General features: G+C 44.7%; 2 protein-coding genes across 2 annotated transcripts; both read right to left on the minus strand.

The window, feature by feature from the left end:
* Positions 1-1246: 1246 nt before the first annotated feature.
* On the minus strand, positions 1247-16877 carry LOC115534880 (serine/threonine-protein kinase MRCK beta-like). Its single transcript, XM_030346162.1, has 13 exons — positions 16869-16877; positions 16601-16741; positions 15538-15754; positions 14937-14999; positions 14143-14384; positions 13114-13468; positions 11584-11681; positions 11406-11490; positions 10969-11086; positions 10517-10634; positions 7300-7402; positions 6924-6988; positions 1247-2297 (listed from the first exon to the last, which is right to left on the minus strand). The coding sequence occupies exons 1-13, from the start codon at positions 16875-16877 to the stop codon at positions 2157-2159; spliced, it is 1755 nt and encodes a 584-aa protein (XP_030202022.1). The 3' UTR covers positions 1247-2156.
* Positions 16815-19528, minus strand: LOC115534038 (serine/threonine-protein kinase MRCK beta-like). The gene is made up of 3 exons (XM_030344618.1): positions 19275-19528; positions 17478-17561; positions 16815-17086 (listed from the first exon to the last, which is right to left on the minus strand). The coding sequence occupies exons 1-3, from the start codon at positions 19335-19337 to the stop codon at positions 16955-16957; spliced, it is 279 nt and encodes a 92-aa protein (XP_030200478.1). The 5' UTR covers positions 19338-19528; the 3' UTR covers positions 16815-16954.
* Positions 19529-19821: the final 293 nt, after the last annotated feature.

Below are 19821 nucleotides of genomic sequence, written 5' to 3' on the forward strand. Positions count from 1 at the left end.
TTTTTCTCAGTCGCTTTGGTACATTTCTCAGATCAGAATTGAAATTTGCAAAACAGTAAGTGCATTTCTCAAAACAATTCGTACAAATAGCAAAACACCATGGATTTCTTGCAAAAGCCAGTCCCCTGCTCAAAATCCATACCAATACACTAAATATCTGTGTTGATGAACATGTCAGTGCCATCAAAATGACAAGTCCTTGTGTCATTGTGTACGGATAAGACAGTCAAATTGCTTAGTCATGTTGTCAATATAACAGTGTATTGTGGAGGGATGTTCTGATGTAAACTATGGCTAAAGTTTTGAAGACAATTATTGTAAATTGTAAGTTACACCAGGTGGGAGATTGATTGCAGGAGACTGGACAAGATTCACATTTACGATTTGACTGACTGTTCTGTAATTTGTTGACGGACCATGTCATTGCTAGAAATGTGAATATAGGACAATCTCCTTAGGGTAAACTGTACATGCATTGGTGTAGGAATAACAGTGCAGTCTTCCTACACCTCCTGACGTTCCTGTCTGTTGGGCCACAAATTCTCATTCTCACGCAGCCTCTCTTCCTCTTCCTTCTTCTCTCTGGCTGTTGACCCCGTCCAATTCCTTGTCCTTCCATTGTCAGACAATGTAACATTATGTTGTGCTCCAGCTATATATATATACAGTATATATACTTGCCAGTTTATGGTTCATGAGATGCACCTTTGAGCTATTTCAGTAAACTGGTAGATCGTTGGTTGATATAACACTTCCTGCATTTCACCTCTTTAGAGAAAGTCAAGATTCACCTGGTAGCAATTGACAAATTCAGGACAGATTTAGAAAAATAGTCCAATGGAAATGTATAGAAATATGCTGGACATATGACAACTTGTTCAACCATTTTGCATGTAAAGACTTATGCAATGAAGTAATACCTAACGGTTGTGGAGCTGAGACTAGGCTATACAATAGACACCCCTTGCAAAACATTTTGATCAACATGACATAAGCCATTGATAATGTAGGAAAGAGCAGAGAATCATACATAATCATTTGCATGAATGTACCAAAGCATTTGCAACTTGTTCAAAGAAATGAGAAACTGCTTTTTTTGATGTGCACAAGTGACACAATGATGTGAAGATTGAACAGGTAGTTGAGAATTTCAATTCTGATCTGAGAAATGTACCAAAGCGACTGAGAAAAACGGTAAAGTTCAAATTCAGGTGGGCTATATAGAAAGGCCTTAATAAACGGAACACAATCTTTACTTTAGTTTATTGGTTTTAATTCTTACTTCTATAACTGTTAAAGACGTTCATTTGAGGTCCAACAGAGTAATAATAATGCAACGTATTCATTTCAGAGGACGAAACCAAACCAAACAAGGGACATTAGGCCCCGCCCACTCACAACGGTCAAACTCGTTTAATAAAGTTAAACTTGAACATAAAACCCAGCTTTGCTTTATTTATGTAGTCATGGACAGAAGCACAGATATTTTATTTTCCGGTCATACTTGATGTGTTGCTTATTCAATAATTACAAAGATTTAAACGGTGATTCTGTAGTGTTTCAGACGCGTCTATTCAGGCTGGGGGAGGGGCTACAACAGTGTGCAAATACAAGAGTAGAATACAGTGGGAGGAGCGCCCCCTTCTGGTACAGAACGATAACGACTTGAACCACCTCATCCACACAATTTTTTTTCAAAGTTAAAGCGCAGACTCTTATTGTGGAATACAGAGTTTATAAAAGCAGCTCTAGTTAGGAAAAGCTAGCAGCGGGGTTAGCGCCTAGCGGCTCCTGGCGTATGGGGTTTTCATGGCTGACTGCGCCGCAGGGGAACACGGCTGTAGTGTTGATCAGAAAGCTTCACCTGGCAGAGGTTAGGTACACCACCGTTCCTATTGAAACGGAGCCTTAAAAACTCAAAAACAGCTAAATTAAAAAAATAGTAAACCCCACCCCCTTTCTGCAGGAGACTCCTCTCTGTAGATTTGGAAGAGGCATGGTCAGTGATGAGGAAAGGGGTGTGGTCACCAAAGAAGAGGGGCGTGGGCAGTGATGCAGGAAGGGGCAAATACAGGGCATGGCAGGTGAAGGAGTACGGGCAGTGGTCGGGGATGAGGGGCGTGGTTTTGGCCGTAAGTTTAGGGAGGGGGATGCAGTCAGGCGTCGAGGGCGGGGTCGAGGGCGGCCTCAAGGCCGTCCAGGGTCAGCTGACTGCGGTGGGAGGAGTTAGGGCTGGAGGGGCTGCTGGGGTTGGAGCTGTTAGACGGAGTGGAGTGTTTGGTGGAGTCGGAGTCCGGCTGGGCGAGAGACACAGGAGAGAGAGAGAGCGAGAGATTGAATTAAGGTTAAAGAATATCGGACAAATGTTTGAATAAGATTAATTTCAGTCGCATTTCATGTGTAGAGGAATTTAGATGTTAATGTACATGTTATTATATATACGTACAGTACATACATATATACGTACGTAAATATATAAATACATGTTAATATATATACATACACAATACACATACATATGTAAATGTATAAATATATATATATACACATATATTTGTATATAGATATTAGGGCTGTAACGATACGCGTATCAAACCGAAAATCGCGATACTCAAAGCCACGAACCTGTCTCGCGGTGTGAGAAGGCAGAAGCGCGATATGCCCTTTCTAACTCTTCGGTGAAATTGTCCGATTTAAATTTGCTAATAATTTGTCTAAATAATAGTCTGCTGACAGCGCCCCCTCCTATCGATGCCGTAAATATGTGACGAGGTGCCCTCTCTGTGATCACAGCTCTCCGTGGCTACGGAGGATTGCATTTCTCCACAGCCGTCGAAGTCCTCATATGCGATATGAACGACATTTATCCATTTGAATAAACCAGCCAAACAGTTAAAGGGGCCCTATTATGCCTACCAGCAAAAAGCATCCTCCAACTGCAATCTTTGGTTATTTCTTTATTAATTTAGCTATACTTTAATAGTATTCTTTCGGTTCAAATCTGTTCAGTGTTCCAAATGATTTGTTATTAAATGTTACATTAAGATAATTGGTATACAAGTCTTTAAAAACACTTGTATAAAAGTGTTTTTTAAATTTAAAAGAATCGTGGGATGTATCGAACCGTGGGTCAAAAATCGTGATACAAACCGAATCGTGAATTTGTGTATCGTTACAGCCCTAATAGATATACACACACACACACACATGTATATTTATACAACGGGGGGCCTGAATCCAGCAATCTGATTGGTTCCTAACTGTTGTATAATGAGCGCATACATAACTGCTATGACGCCCAATCATTTTGTGAAAGTATCACTCCACGCCTTGAAGTGGAAAGTGTCAAAGAATACAACCGTATTTTTACTAGTGTGTGTGTGTGTGGAGTCATTTTGCCATAATTTTAACAGTTGTATAAAAGCAATAGCACAGTTCACTGAAGCCTAAAATCGGCGAGTGAACTGCTCCATAGGATAAATTGCCGGCGAACCGCTCTAGCCGAGCCTTCTCTCGGAGGGACGCTAAAGTGTGTTGCATAGCGACCGTCGTGCATTTTGAAGGCAGCCAGGAGGGACTACTTTTTTGTATTCTTTAATAAAACGGCTACTTTGACTTTATTGGTTTCTTTTTAAATGTAGTGTGTCTATGACTTTCGTTTTGCCATAATGGTAACCGTTGTATAAAAGCAATAGATCACTTCAGTCAGTGGTATGTTCTCATTATACCACTGTGAAGGGGGTCGCCGGCCCTCCGCTGCGCATCGGGGCCGGACAACGCCCCTTCTTAACAGTGGTATAATTAGCACATACCACAGCCTGTCGTGATCTATTGCTTAAATAAATGTACACACACACACACACACACACACACACACATATCAGTCACTCCAGGGTTTCGCGGGCCTTTTTTGAGATTGTTGCGGCCTAAAATGCTTGATTGCGTGAGCTTTTCCAAAAAGTTGCGATGAAAGTTGCAGTGTTTTTAATGTTTTTGTTGCGATTACTGCTGCTAGAGCTAGAAGAAGTGAAAGTTGCGATAAAAGTTTTCCCAGAGTAATTTGTTAAATATTACGTCATTACTTAAAAAAACATGATTTAAAAGAACAACAACACTGAAAAAATGGTCCTATGAATAATTGATTCTTGATTCTTTCCGCGATGGCAATTGACTTGGATGCAACAGCCTATGTCATAGTGATCTGCCTCGTCGTCTGACGTCCTGCTCTGTAGTCCTGTTCTGCAATTATGTTTCGCGGTGGAAAAATGATCATCAATTGGAGATTTCCGCTTATGTTCCACTACAATATTGCATGCAGTGCAAAATAATTCCCCCCCGCTTTCATGTAGAATACCAGAATACTGCTTTTACAATTTACAATTAGGGCATTTAGCAGAAGCTTTTATCCAAAGCGACTTACATCATTTAATACACACATTGACACACCGACGGCAGAGTCAACCATGCAAGGCGACAGCCAGCTCGTCAGGAGCAGTTACGGTCAAGTGCCTTGCTCAGGGACACATCAACACTCAGCTAGAAGGAGCTGGGGATTGAACTAACAACCTTTCGGTTACAAGACAACTGCTCTCCCTCCTGAGCTAAGCCGACCCCTTTTTCGCAATCTTTCGCAGTTATTTTGGTCTGCAAGTGTGAAACGTTTGACGCGCACATGCTGCATGAATGCTTGAATCGCTTGAAGTAGTAAACACGGAAGTAATGCTGCTATCCATTTGGATGGTACGCTGGTACAAACGACGAGCTTCAGCGAGAACGTGACGTATTTCCCTTGCTCCAGCCTTCCAGTTTGCCATTTGTGTTTCTGTCGAGCCACGAGGGGGAGTAGTAGCAGGCTAGTCATCATTAGCAACATAGCCTCTTTAGCAAACCAGCTTCAAAACAAAACTTTACATTGAATTGCACGCAAAGCAAGACCGTGCAATGCATATATTGGTGACCGGATTTAAGCAGCAATGAAATCAAGTGTGTAAGAGGTTTTAAAAACGACATTAAAACCACCAACGTGGTACAAATAGAAAGAAAATACATCTCATCCCCCATTAACTATGGGCGCAGCCATCTTCTTTGCGAGTTGTACAGCTCTGCTCGCACTACTTTGAAAGCGACGAGATACTACGACCAAAAGGGGGCGTGCCTCAGTGAAATGCCGCAGAAAGCTGGGAGATTTGCGACTTTACCACTTCGTAAATCCAAATGGATAGCAGCATAAGGCGGAAGGTAGTTGGTTGACGTCAGTTCAAGACGACGCTACTGATTGGTCAAATTTGCGGGAAAGTTGCGGTGATTGGTTAAAATTGCATAACCGCCCTGAATTCGCAGTGATTGGTTGATGTTGCGTTGAAGTTGCAAATCGCAACATCGTGAAATCCTGGAGGGTCTGATATACATATACACATACACATACACATACACACACACACACACACACACACACACACACACACACATATATATATTAGTGCTGTCAGTTAAACGCGTTATTAACGGCGTTAACGCAAATCAACTTTAAAGGCGTTAATCTTTTTATCACGCGATTAACGCTCTTGGCCTGGCAAACGTTGTAGTTCTTTCACAGGCTGTCTAGCAACAACTAGTCGCGTTAGAAAAACTAAAACACCATACCGAATCTAGCAACACCGGAAACAAAACAACAAGCACGCCTCACAAACTTGTTGGGGCAAGCAAGAATACGGAGCGGGTGAAAAACTCCTTAAAAGTGTGTGCATGTTTGTGTGTCACTGCACGAGAGTTCAATGTTGTCATTAGCTGTTACTTCTTTCTGACCAATCGCAGTTCAAGGCCCACCTGGGCTGTACCACTTTGGGAGGGGACGCTCAGTTACTCCCCTCTAGACAAAATCGACTTGGTTGCGACGTTGAGTGAGTGAGAGGTTGCGGGCGCACAGCTCAGCAACGGCGCTGCAAGGAACTTTTATAAGCCCAATATTGTTATCCCGCAGTAATCAGCCCGACAGCCCCGAAACGTTAACGGCCCACTAGAAATTCTCCCGACTCTCCCGATTACCACTCTGCCACCGTGTGTGTGTGTGTGCAACCTGAAGCCTGGTAATGTGTATAGGCCTACGTACGGTACGAATATTCATACTGGTTTAAATAATAAATTATAGTGTTTCCCATCTTTGCTGAGCAAGAGTTTTGTTCCAAAGTTCAGTGACTGAAACAAATAAAAGCCTGGGCTAATGAAGTTTTACGGTAGACCTACCACTGTCATGCACCTACCCGATGTCAAGTGGACCGGGTTAAATTCACTGCGGGTATTAACGGCGTTAACGCAAACACTGCGGGTATTAACGGCGTTAACGCAAACTAATTTTAACGGTGTTAATTTTTTTATCACACGATTAACGCAATTTCTTTTTTTATTATTCTTTGGCTCAAAACAAAGAAGCAGTAGCCTGACTGCTATGTTCAAGGCAGTATGTTTGTTTGTTCATCGTTTAATTGCACCATAGGCTGAGTCCTAGTTTACCTTTGCACTTTGTAATTTTTTTTTGTATCGTCCTGTTTTGATCAGTATATGCCAATGTTGTTATCAATAAAAAAACATTTGCACAAGGCAAGCCGATGCACTTCTCTATGTTGATAAGGGCATTAAAATTAGAAAAAAATAATGAGACAAAGAAATCAAGGGATATTTAGCATAGTATTAATCACATTAATACCATAACTATGGTATTAATGTGATTAAATATTTTAATCGCTTGACCACACACACACACACACACACACACACACACACACACACACACACACACACACACACACACACACACACACACACACACACACACACACACACACACACACACACACACACACACACACACACCAATGTGAATGAATGTAGAGCCAGAGGTTTATAAGATAGATCCTGGTGTTTACCTCTCGGTCCAGGTCTTGGTCCGGCTCTCCAAGGCTTCTGGACCCAGAGCCTCCAAACTCTGCCCCTGAGAGCACAGTAACAAACAACGTATTCACCAATAGTTCCTCACCTGAACCCACCCCAGTTATTCAGATGAATCCCATCCCACGCGCTGCCCTTCGCCCCACAGTAGTTAGTGTCTCATCTCTGAGGATCGGTTCATGCAGTTCAAGCATTGAATGACATTCAACGGGCAAACGGCACGATTGGTCTTTGCGTTTCAGGTTGACCAATCACTACCAATATCCGTGTACATAAACCAGCCCTCAAGGCGAACAGGGAGAGATCTGCCGTTGATGTGTAGAAGAGTCAGAGTAGCCGTTTGTGTGCATTTACCTGAAGCGGTGCGGCTGATGTGTGATTTGCTCCTCTGTTGCCGGGAGATACTGGAGAGGGGGCGAGGCTTCTCCTTAACAACCTCATCCTGAGAGGGAATGCCCTACACACACACACACAAATTTATGAAGGGCATTTGAGATGTTTGCATAGTAACTATGGAAACAAGAGCATCTTATTGTTGCTAAGATGGTGGAAGCCAGTTACGGTGTGACACGGAGAGGAAGGGTTGGAGTCAAGACAGGTATTGGAGGAGGAGACAGGAAGGGGCAGGGTCGAGACAGGTAGTGACTGGCTTGACTTAGATAGGGCAAGTTCAGAGACAGGAAGTGGTAGGGAGGAGACAGGAAGGGGTAGGGAGGAGACAGGAAGGGGTAGGGAGGAGACAGGAAGTGGTAGGGAGGAGACAGGAAGGGGTAGGGAGGAGACAGGAAGGGGTAGGGAGGAGACAGGAAGGGGTAGGGAGGAGGCAGGAAGGAACATGCTTAAAGAGAGGAAAGGGGGTGTGGCCTACCCATCCTAGAGAAGAGGAGGAGGAGGAGAGAGAGGAGGAGCAGAAGTCTGGGTTGAGGAGGGCACTGGACGGAGAGCTCAGGTGGTAAACGTGCTCAAAGTTGGTGGGTGGGGAGATGAGGGTGTGGCGGGAGGGGGAGGGGGAGGGGCTGATGACATCACTGCTCTGATGTCACATGACACAGGTGAGGAGGAGGAGAGAGGAAAAACAGAAGGTGAAGAGTTCTGTCAGAGTTTGTTTTGATTTGACACCAAAAGAAAAAAGGGAAAAAAAACAGAATGAATGCCCTGGGGCCTGTACCACGAAGCTCGCTTAGAGGGTTAGCGAGGTATGTTGAGCTCAAAGCCTGGGTTGGTTGTACCACGAAAGTCGATCTCTTTTAGCGTTGCTGTATCAGCATGGTGACTTATGCCGCGTTTCCACTGCAGGGTGCGGAACGGATCGGATCGCAAAGGTGCGGTAGGGAGGGGGCGGTATAGCCCAGCTCAGTTCCGAGGTCGCGTTTCCACTGCCGACAGTACCCTTGGTGGTAGGCCGGATGTCGATCGCCGCGGCAGCTACGTAAACATCGTAAACAACGTCTTCCTCCCCAAGAATGCAGACGAACGTCTCCACCTCCTTGTTCGCCCAAGCAAGCTTTTTACGCGACATGTTAATTGTAAAGAATAATACCTCGAGGCTATTGTTTGTTTGTTTTTATCCCCGCGTCACCAGGAAGTGACGATTCTGTTGACCAATCAACGGAGGGGGGGTGTAGCTAGAATTTCACGGGACCCTTTCAGGCGTCTGGTCTTGTTTTGGGTACCGCAACGGAGGAGTCCCGAGAATGGGGCCGGAACGGGTACGGCAAAGTCCGGGTCACGCCCACTTTTGGCGGTGGAAACGCGACCCGACCCGCACCTTTGCGATCCGATCCTTTCCACACCCTGCAGTGGAAACGCGCCATTATGCTCGCAACCAAACCTGGTCGGGAGCAGTTTTTCGGCTTAGTCTAGCCGGAGATCGGCTACTTAAATCGGCGTGCGCAGCTTCCTAGCCCCTCCTCTGACAATGGCGTCACCATTTGTGGGTGTTCCCGTGGACCTCGGCGCACTTCTCGTACAGGCGTCTCTCCGGTGACAGAGGGTTTTACGGGACAGAACCGATCCCTTGGCATTGTCTGACGATATTCAGATTTCAGACTTTATTGTCATTGTGCAAACAACGAAATTGGGGTTCTTCATGAGAGATACAGATTCTCATCAGAGGGTGTTCGTTATTTGATCGTCCTTTTGGACCTTATGTAGACAATGCCTACTGTTGCGCATTATGTCTCCGTGACAGAGTGCTAGAGTGGAGGTAGCACGTCAGTCTTGAATTTCTGCTGAATTTCTGCGGGGGTTCGACTCCCAAGTGACGCGAATTTATGTGAAGCTTAAAAAGTCCCAATTCTCATGCATATGGAATACTTATTCACTAAGGCCCCGTTCACACGAGGCCGAAACGGGCGAAACCGTTACGGTTTCGAAGTATCTCCGTAAAGACGAAGCCAAGCGAAACCGGGTAGATCTGTAGAAACGCTGTAGTACACATTCCAGGCCCATACGGGGCGCTGCTTCTGGTACAGAAATCCAGAAGAAATGAAATAAGAAGAAGAGGCGAGCATGCGCATAAAGGCTGCCCTTATGCGCATGCTCGCATGGGATCTCTGAGACTCCGCGGGCTTAAGAGCCATTGGCTAGCTAGGAGGTCGAGGGGTGGGCCGATGACGTCACGAGGTTGGTTTCAGAAGTTTGCGGTTTCGGTCAGCGGATTCACCGGCTTCGTGTGTACGGAAGGCCGAACCGTACAAGACCTTTGCGGTTTCGCCATGATTATATTCATCATATTTTTGTGCTTATTTCGAACTTGAACCCATATTTTCAAGGCCGTGCTGGCACCACATGTATGGGGGTAAAATGCATGACGATAGACCGGCGAATTTGAACCCCGGTCACTGGCGTTCGGGTCTTATGCTTATCCACTACGCTACAGCCGCTACCTCTCAGCGGTTGAAAACATGCGATACATTTCTTACATAGGGTGTATTTAAAGTGAATTCCCTAAATGATAGAATAAGGCAGGTTGGACGTTGCTAATACATTTTTAAATCATCATCATTCTATTTGGATTAATGGCGAACAATTATGCATTTGGCATAGTTATTTTATAGACAATATGCAGAATCATTTCACTTATACGCATATAGACTGCTTGATCTATCGTAAAGGTGAGAAAAATGACGCAAAAAACGCCCCTTTCAAGTGAACGCGCACTGAACCTAAAGCGGAAAACCTGGTTCAACTAATTTAATCTAAAGTGAGCTTCGTGGTACCATTTAACTCTGAATGCGAGTTGCGGCTCTGTCGAGCCAGGTTTTCCCAAGAAAGCCTGGGTATGTTCAGCGAGGTTCGTGGTATACCCCCCTGGTGACTAATTATCACAATAGAAGGAGGAGTAGGTAGGAGAAGTAACTGAGGGAGAGAGGATGTGAAGAGTTACCAGATGGAGGGAAGATAGAGGAGTTAAAAGGGGGAGAGTAGGAGGGGGGTAAGGGGTTACCAGGGGGAGTGGAGGAGTTACTAGTGGGAAGGAGGAGGGGTGAGGAGTTACCAGGGGAGAGGAGGAGGAGGAGTATAAACAGGAGGAGGTGTTAGAGTGGTCTAAGGAGGAGTAAGGCAGTACCAGGGGGAGGTCCATGAGGACCTGCATGCCGTCCCCTGGCCCCATGTGGGCCACGTGGTTGAAGTTGGTGGGGTTGGAGATCATCCTGGACCGCAGCTCTGGGTCCCGCAGCATCTCCCTGGAACAGAGGACAGCACCGTGTTGATGACAGGCAGGGTGGGATAGCGCTTCTTAAGGGCTCTTTGTGGTTCCACGTGCACGCAACGCAAGGGGGTTATGGAACCCTTACGTCCTTGCGGACCCTCCTTGCGTCCAGCAAGTGCGCCTCCCAAAAATCGTAACCTTCCGTCGAGGCGACGCCACAGCAAGGGCTGGGATTGGTCCGCTAGCTAAAACCCGACGCAGAACCAATACAGGTTCACGACAGCGTCGAAGCGTCGGCGTGGTCATTGCGTTGCGGGAACGTGGGACTGTAAAAAGGCCTTTAGACCACGGCCGTCCAGCCTCATCACCTCCTCTGCTGAAGTCGCTCCTCCTCAGGGACCTTGAAGAGGAACTTGCGTTTGCTGCGGGTTCGAACCATCAGCTTCTTACTGTTGTCCGACGTCTCTGGGATGGCCAGCTCTCCTTCTGCAGGAGTGGGACATTCATTCACATGTCAATCATAATTGTTTTTTTACATTCAATGGCCAATTATGCTTTTTTTTCATTCCTTTTTATGGTTTGCTTCTCTAGTGATGTCTAGCTGAGGTGGTCTAGTTAAGGCGGTCTAGTTAAGGCGGTCTGGTTTAGGCGGTCCAGTTAAGGCGGTCCGGTTAAGGCGGTCCGGTTAAGGCGGTCCGGTTAAGGCGGTCCGGTTAAGACGGTCCGGTTAAGGCGGTCCGGTTAAGGCGGTCCGGTTAAGGCGGTCCGGTTAAGGCGGTCCGGTTAAGGCGGTATTGACAGATACCTGAGCTGCTGTTGTTAAAGTAGATGAGCCGTGGCTGTTCAGAACCCAGCAGGTTCAATGTCCCCTCGATGTTCAGAGGCCGGATCTAGAGGGAGAGAGAGAAAGAGAGACATGGATGATGAACAACACGCATAATATGACATGCACGTCCGTGTTCAGCCTCGCGGCCGGGCTGTACCTTTCTGAGGGAGATGGTCTGCACCCATTCAGCAGTGTGGATATCGAACACGTCCACCCCATACTCACTGTACACACTCAGGTAGAGCGAGTTAGAGCCTGCAGAGAGAGGGAGAGACAGGATTTATATATAATAGCAGGTAGTATATAAAAATACATAATAGTACATAGTAGTAGGAGTAGTATATAGCAGTAGTAGTAGTAGTATATAGCAGTAGTATATAGCAGTAGTAGATAGCGTCAGTAGTATATAGCAGTAGTATTATATAGCAGTAGTATAAGGTAGTATTATATAGCAGTAGTATAAGGTAGTAGTATATAGCAGTAGTAGTATTATATAGCAGTAGTATATAGTAGTAGTGTTATATAGCAGTATTATATAGCAGTAGTATATAGTAGTAGTATATAGCAGTAGTAGTAGTATATAGCAGTAGTGTTATATAGCAGTAGTATATAGCAGTAGTAGTATTATAGCAGTAGTGTTATATAGCAGTAGTATACAGTAGTAGTATATAGCAGTAGAATATAGCAGTAGTGTTATATAGCAGTAGTATATAGCAGTAGTGTTATATAGCAGTAGTATATAGCAGTAGTATATAGCAGTAGTATATAGCAGTAGTAGTAGTATATAGCAGTAGTAGTGTTATATAGCAGTAGTATATAGCAGTAGTAGTAGTATATAGCAGTAGTATATAGCAGTAGTAGTATATAGCAGTAGTATATAGCAGTAGTGTTATATAGCAGTAGTATATAGCAGTAGTGTTATATAGCAGTAGTATACAGCAGTAGTATATAGCAGTAGTAGTGTTATATAGCAGTAGTATATAGCAGTAGTATATAGCAGTAGTAGTGTTATATAGCAGTAGTATATAGCAGTAGTGTTATATAGCAGTAGTATATAGCAGTAGTATATAGCAGTAGTAGTATTATATAGCAGTAGTATATAGCAGTAGTAGTATTATATAGCAGTAGTATATAGCAGTAGTATTATATAGCAGTAGTATATAGCAGTAGTGTTATATAGCAGTAGTATATAGCAGTAGTAGTATTATATAGCAGTAGTATATAGCAGTAGTAGTATTATATAGCAGTAGTATACAGCAGTAGTATATAGCAGTAGTAGTGTTATATAGCAGTAGTATATAGCAGTAGTGTTATATAGCAGTAGTATATAGCAGTAGTATATAGCAGTAGTAGTATTATATAGCAGTAGTATATAGCAGTAGTAGTATTATATAGCAGTAGTATATAGCAGTAGTATTATATAGCAGTAGTATATAGCAGTAGTAGTATTATATAGCAGTAGTATATAGCAGTAGTAGTGTTATATAGCAGTAGTATACAGCAGTAGTATATAGCAGTAGTGTTATATAGCAGTAGTGTTATATAGCAGTAGTATATAGCAGTAGTAGTGTTATATAGCAGTAGTATATAGCAGTAGTAGTGTTATATAGCAGTAGTATACAGCAGTAGTGTTATATAGCAGTAGTATTATATAGCAGTAGTATACAGCAGTAGTATATAGCCTTACTGCAGGCCAGGGGGGTGGCGGGCCACATGAGCTCCAGGCTGCGGGAGCGCCGGCCCTGGGGGTCCACGTAGATGCCCAGCTGGCTGAAGCACAGCAGCAGCTCGCTGGAGCCCACCTCCAGGGCGTGCAGTGCGTCCAGCGGCTGGTGGGCCAGGAAGGCCAGCGAGGGGTCCGAGGGGCTGACCAGGCTGACCGGGGACGACTCGCCCTGCAGGGCCAGCAGGGCGAAGCCCGAGGGGTAGCCCATGCACAGGCGCTCCCGCACCATGCCCAGCCACTGGGCCAGGCCCGGCGCCTGCACCTCCCACAGCTTGCGGAAGTGGGGCTTGACCCGCGTGATCTCGTAGCACATCACCTGGGACAGGACACACAGCACTCTGTTGGTCACCCTGCGAGGAGCTGGAGCCTGGGAGTCTTACAGCCTGACCACTGGCTATGGTAGCCTGAACACACAGTCTCAGGTCGTAAGAGGTGGGTATGGTACACACAACGTATTGGGCCTCAATACCAGAGCCTATTTAATCACCACACAATCTGCTGTATAAAAGAGGTACTGAACGGAAAACCGTCTGCATGAAAGTGGCATCAACCACGCGAGATGTCGTTTAGAGGAGCCATCAAACACACAACCTTGCGTCACACAGTAGGAAATCACACACATTCTTCTGTCAAAAGTATCAAACACAAAGCCTGTCCAAAGGAGGTATCCAACCCACAACCTTCTGTCTAAAGGAGGTATCCAACCCACAACCTTCTGTCTAAAGGAGGTATCCAACCCACAACCGTCTGTCTAAAGGAGGTATCCAACCCACAACCGTCTGTCTAAAGGAGGTATCCAACCCACAACCGTCTGTCTAAAGGAGGTATCCAACCCACAACCTTCTGTCTAAAGGAGGTATCCAACCCACAACCTTCTGTCTAAAGGAGGTATCCAACCCACAACCGTCTGTCAGGGCATCGACCACATACCCGGCCAACATAAAGGCCTTCTTTCAGTAGAGAAGGGCTTGGGTGAGTGGGGGGGCTGACCTGGCGTTTGACGGCGGCCAGAAGGCAGGCGGGCCCCCCGGGCCGGAGCACCCCCGTGCAGAGGGCCTGGCAGCCCTTGGTCTCGGTCAGCTTGATGTCGAAGGAGCCCTCCACGCCGTCCAGCACGGCCCAGGGCTGGAGGTGCACCTGGCGGGTCCGCCCGCACAGCAGAGCCACCATCTTCTCCTTGGGGATCAGGTCGATCTGGTACACCTTCTTGGAGTCCGAGGCGCGCACGATCACTGGAGGGGCACGGTGGAGTCAGACAATCCTCAATCAACCAATCATATCGGTCCGTTCAAATATCAACCAATCATATACATCTATATGGTATAGTATCAACCAATCATATCGGTCCATTCAAATATCAACCAATCATATATATCTATATGGTATAGTATCAACCAATCATATCGGTCCATTCAAATATCAACCAATCATATACATCTATATGGTATAGTATCAACCAATCATATCGGTCCGGTCAAATACCAACCAATCATATATATCTATATGGTACAGTATCAACCAATCATATCGGTCCATTATATATATCAGCCAATCATATAAATCCATTATAAATATCAACCAATCATATCAATCCATTATAAATATCAACCAACATATCGATCCTTTATAAATATCAGCCAATCATATTGATCCGATATAAATATCAGCCAATTAAGCTAATAAAGGTTTCATTAAAGGGTGCACAGTGTACTGATTTTCTTCAAACTTTTTGAAAGGTCATTCACGGTGATCTTATCTTCAGTCTGTCTGTGTATTGGTCTCACCATCTCTGGTGATCTCCACCACATACAGGCCATCCTCCGTTCCCAAGGCGATACGCTCCCGGTCTGTAAAAGAGAGCGAGAGAGACCAAGATGAGAGAGTGACAAAGAGACACAGTGAGAGAGCAGAAGGCAAGAAATCAATTCATGTACGTAATGATGAATGCTGTTCATTCAAGCTAAGGAATCGGTTGCGTTTTCAATGTCTTTCAATTTAGCTCGGTTCTTTTCTAATGTCATGGCTGGATTTAGTACGCCTGTCACAACATCCTCCTTCACAAACATAGTTACCGTAGTGGCGTGTAAAATTGGCATTGGATATATTATCAAATAAATGTAGCTACAAATCTGGCCAATCATAGAAGACTTGAATCTGAGTCATATGTCAGCAGACAGTTTTGACTATGTTAAGCAAAAGCCTTTACCTTAAGTTAGGGCTCTATATTAAACATGATATATTAGGTTAAGGGCTACCTATGATGGCGGCTGACAGCGTGGTCTGTATTAAGTTAAGGGCTCTACATTAAGTTAAGGGTTACCTATGATGGCGGCTGACAGGGATGTCTGCATTAAGTTAAGGGCTCTACATTAAGTTAAGGGTTACCTATGATGGCGGCGGACAGCGTGGTCTTGATGGCGGGCAGCGAGGAGTCGTAGGCCTCCTGCAGGAAGTGGACCTGGCGGTTCTTCAGACGGTTCTTGGACAGGATGTTCTGCAGACTCTCCAGAACCCCCACCCACCTCCTCTTCTCGACCTCGCTGTCGGCCAGCACCAGCAGAGACCCCGACCGGCCCGCCCCACTCTGCTGGGACCAGCACACCTGGAAGCACACGGAGATACTACTATTACAATGATGCTACACAGGGACCATACTGCAGTACTACGATGAAACATACAATAGCAATAACAACATGACAGCATGGAGCATACTGAGAAAAAAAGGGGTAAGAAAGTAACAATTTGTAAACCAGTTACATTATTATTCTTGATTTTTGAAAAAAAACAAGATATCTAAATTGAAACACTAGGTGCTGCACTTTGATGTTGTACTGCCGTTGTTTTGCCTTTACAGCCATTCATAGTTTGAAAAATGCAATGTGCATTTTAAGGGCCAACGGTAAATAATGTTGGGGATTATTTTGTACATCAAATTCCTCATCGACACGCACAATTGGCTGGACACACAAGCTAAAATCATATCAGATACTTTCTCGAGAGCACCAGATACTTTCTCGTGCTCACGAGAAACGTTAAAAACATTATATTTGCTCCCAATGACCCTTAGCGGGTTCCGTACTCTACCACTGTGTCCGCCATGTTTTTGTTCAAAGTTTGTTGTGACGTGTAACGTGGGTGGGAGAACACTACGTACATGTAAGAGGCGGGATTGAGCAGCTTTTAGGCTTGGAGAGCAGCGGTCGGCCTTATAAAATAGCGCTGGCAAGGCAATATCAAAATAATATATGGCGATATTGTCTCAACTACATATCTCTTTCAAAAATATACCGGGATAAATTTTACTACCGGTATATCGCCCAGCCCTACTGGACAGTCAAACCACTTTAAAGCTTTTATTCTCAGTTCCACTGTTGACGCAGATACTTCGGTTTGTCTTTGTAGTGAGGTGGAGCATACAGTGAGAAAGGTGGGACTCGAACCTGTGAACGTAGTTGTGCTGGTGGATGGAGTGAACGGCCAGGACCATCTCGGCCACGTAGAACCGAGCCATATCCTCCGGCAGACGGTCCTCAAACTTACTCAGCAGGTTCAAAAGGTCGCCGCCCACGTAGTAGTCCATCACCAGATACTACAGAAACAGAAACACACTTCCTTAGGCTAAAGAGATTGAATACGATTGCTACGTCACTGTGTCACTCCTTAGACACTCATTCTTCTAAATACCTGAGACCAAGTGATGTTTGGTTTATGTTTACGGGCAACATCTTTATATTCCTGTACTACAGTAATTGTCGCAGGTTTAAGGAAATTCAAGAATATCCTAGTATTCCATTGGTTGCATTTACAGTAGTACTAATAGTAGTATCTGTGTACTGACCAGGTAGTTGTCGTCCTGGAATGCGTAGTGAAGTGCCGTGATCCATTGGCTGTCTCCGTTGACCAGAACGTTACGCTCGTCTCGGAAACAAGCCGTCTGAAAAGACAACACAAGGCCTCCATCATCACCAGCTGCATCACCACCACCACTCCAACCACCACCGATATCATCAACATCCAAAATGAAAAAAAGCATACCATTTTAAACACATTTTTACTTGCCAACACAACATTGACAGCAGGTCCACATTTAATAGCTACAATTCCAGGACTCTTGACTCAGCATATGCATGTTATAAGGTTGTACCCTCATATGTAAGGGAATTTAAACATAGGTCTGTTCAACAAAGAAATGTAACCATTGGGACAAAGCGATGGTTTGTGCTATGGGTACAGTTGGTACCTGGCCGAGAGGACTACAAACATGATGTGTTGGCGCCAGCACCAGGCAGCTTGTGCACCCGTGTGCATGCGAGTGCGTGCGTTACCTCGGCTCTCTTCAGCATCTCCCATTTGTTGAGGATCTTCATGGCGTAGACCCTCTCAGTCTCCTTCATCTTCACCACGGCAACCTGGAACACACATACATCATGAGGAAAAACTCTCAATCCCCACAAAAAACACTTGGTCAAAACACACAATCGCCTCCATCCCACTGCACACACACACACACACACACACACACACACACACACAACACCCTTCATTACTATAAAACTCTTCTTCACTAGTACACTCTTCATCGCCATAATGCAGTCTTCCTCAACATAACGTAATCAACAGATCACCTCATTCTCCACCCCACAATTCATCCTCACCACTACACTCTTGACCGACCACCACAACACTCTTCATCACTAGAACACTTTATCACTCTTCTCCATGCGTGTAAGAACATAAAAGGGGCAGCTCTCTCTCTTTATATCACTCTGGTTCCTCACTGTTGCTGTTTAAACCATCACTGCTAACTTGCAGCATTGTTTGCCATTATATATGGCAGGTCTCTCTCCCCCTCTCTGGTCTCGCTCTCCTTTTATGGACAGAGGAACAGTCATTGAGCCTGACCTGCCTGACCTGCTTGAGACACACACACACACACACACACACACACACACACACACACACACACACACACACACACACACACACACACACACACACACACACACACACACACACACACACACACACACACACGTCAAGTGGAATCGTGCTAAAAGGACGGCTGAGAATTGGGTGTATATAATTGTTAGTTAGCTAAAGACTGGATAAACATGTTAGTTAGCTAAAGTCAGACAACAGAGTTGCGGTTAAACCAAGTGTGAGGGGTGTAGGTAAACGATTTACAGGTGAGATCAAAGAGCATCATGGTTTAATTATTGACAGATGGTTTCCTCCTGGTGAATCCACAATACTCTACACTATCCAAACCCTTTCAATACCCTCCCCCAGTCCAAACCTAACCTATCTTAAGTCTACTTGAGTGATGTAAAGGCCTGAGGAAGCTATCCCAAAGACGTTAGTAGAGCTATGTGTTAGCTAGCATTCACCCTAAGGCAGAGCTAAGAACACTAGTCCATAGCCTAATGTAAAACTCTGACAAAGCTAGCCCATAGCGGTAGCATTAGCCTACTGCCAAGCTAGCTAGACCTGTGCCAAATTAAGAGCTTCAAGCTGCCTAGTTTACAGTACAACCCAGTCTTCTATTATAAAGCAGGAGGTTGGATTATTTTAAGTGTATGTCAGCACCCCTACCAACACAACTCGGTGCTAGCTTCAATAGGCTTACTTTAATTAACAGCCGAATATGATTGGGTTATGTATTTAATGGTGTAATTTACATCATATTTCCTCTCAACAACCAATCATGACTGAACTAGTTTCTGAGAACCGACACAGCGTAATGAAACTGGGAAGCCTTGTCCATTGTAAACAGGAAATGCAGGCCAAGCGTTATCTGGCTGCACTTCCTGAATAGTAGACAGGAAGAATAGAGACGGAAGAGAGGGAGAAGCGGAGGTCAAGAATACCTTTAATAGTAAAATGTGTTTTACATACCCTAACCATAAACCAAAATGTCCAATACCGTAAGCTAGTAAATTCTACACGTTGTACTACCAACTAGTAAATAACGTGTGGTAACATCCACAAGTTCTATGCCAGAGATAGAAAATAGACTAGCTTCTTGGCAACAACATTAATAAGCTTGAGCTCAGGGAGGCGATTGCCTGTGCCAACAGTGGCATTCAACCAATCACATTGCTCGGCCCGTTACTGGTTCTTACCTCTCCGAAAGCTCCTCGACCAATCACCTTGAGCATCTCAAAGTCGTCACGGTGGAGCCGCATCTCCTTCACGGTGGTGGTGAAGGGTTTCACTGTGGACGACACAGAGAATGAATTCAAACACAAACACAACACTCTTTACTACTGTGGGCCGTTCTGGTCACTGTGTGAAACCATTGATGAAGCTTGAATTATAAAGTTGACACTGAGCTATTTACAGAGCGAGACACTGAGACTGACTTGGATGTTGTGTTTCAATTGATCTTATAAAAGGGTTCCATACAATTCTGAAAGAAAAATAAATGGAAGAATAGAATACAGATCTATCTGCATTAAGATTTCTGTGCCAACAAGTTACAAGTACACAATGTTATTGAGTAATAAATTAAATGCAAGTCGGCATGAGTTTAAAATTGTTATAGCTTAATGCTAAATAGAATATAGGAAAAAAAGGTTATTGGAAAACTTAGGCAATTTCAATGAGTTTACTTGAATATGTGACTTTGGTTTACAGTCATTATAGGTTATTTAATGATCCAAGTCATGG

Source organism: Gadus morhua, chromosome 21 (assembly GCF_902167405.1).
Source record: "Gadus morhua chromosome 21, gadMor3.0, whole genome shotgun sequence".
NCBI classification, from domain to species: Eukaryota; Metazoa; Chordata; class Actinopteri; order Gadiformes; family Gadidae; genus Gadus; species Gadus morhua.

What these genes read in the sequence shown, in the direction of transcription:
- LOC115534880 (XM_030346162.1), bottom strand. An exon ending in AGACCATCTCCCTCAGAAAG is followed by an intron (nt 11,491 to 11,583) that starts GTACAGCCCGGC and finishes CTCTCCCTCTAG; the next exon opens with ATCCGGCCTCTGAACATCGA. An exon ending in ACCAAGACCTGGACCGAGAG is followed by an intron (nt 2,298 to 6,923) that starts GTAAACACCAGG and finishes TCTCTCGCCCAG; the next exon opens with CCGGACTCCGACTCCACCAA.
- LOC115534038 (XM_030344618.1), bottom strand. Translation starts at nt 19,337, where the DNA reads ATGCGGCTCCACCGTGACGACTTTGAGATGCTCAAGGTGATTGGTCGA. An exon ending in GTCGAGGAGCTTTCGGAGAG is followed by an intron (nt 17,562 to 19,274) that starts GTAAGAACCAGT and finishes TGTGTGTTCCAG; the next exon opens with GTTGCCGTGGTGAAGATGAA. An exon ending in AGATGCTGAAGAGAGCCGAG is followed by an intron (nt 17,087 to 17,477) that starts GTAACGCACGCA and finishes TTGTCTTTTCAG; the next exon opens with ACGGCTTGTTTCCGAGACGA.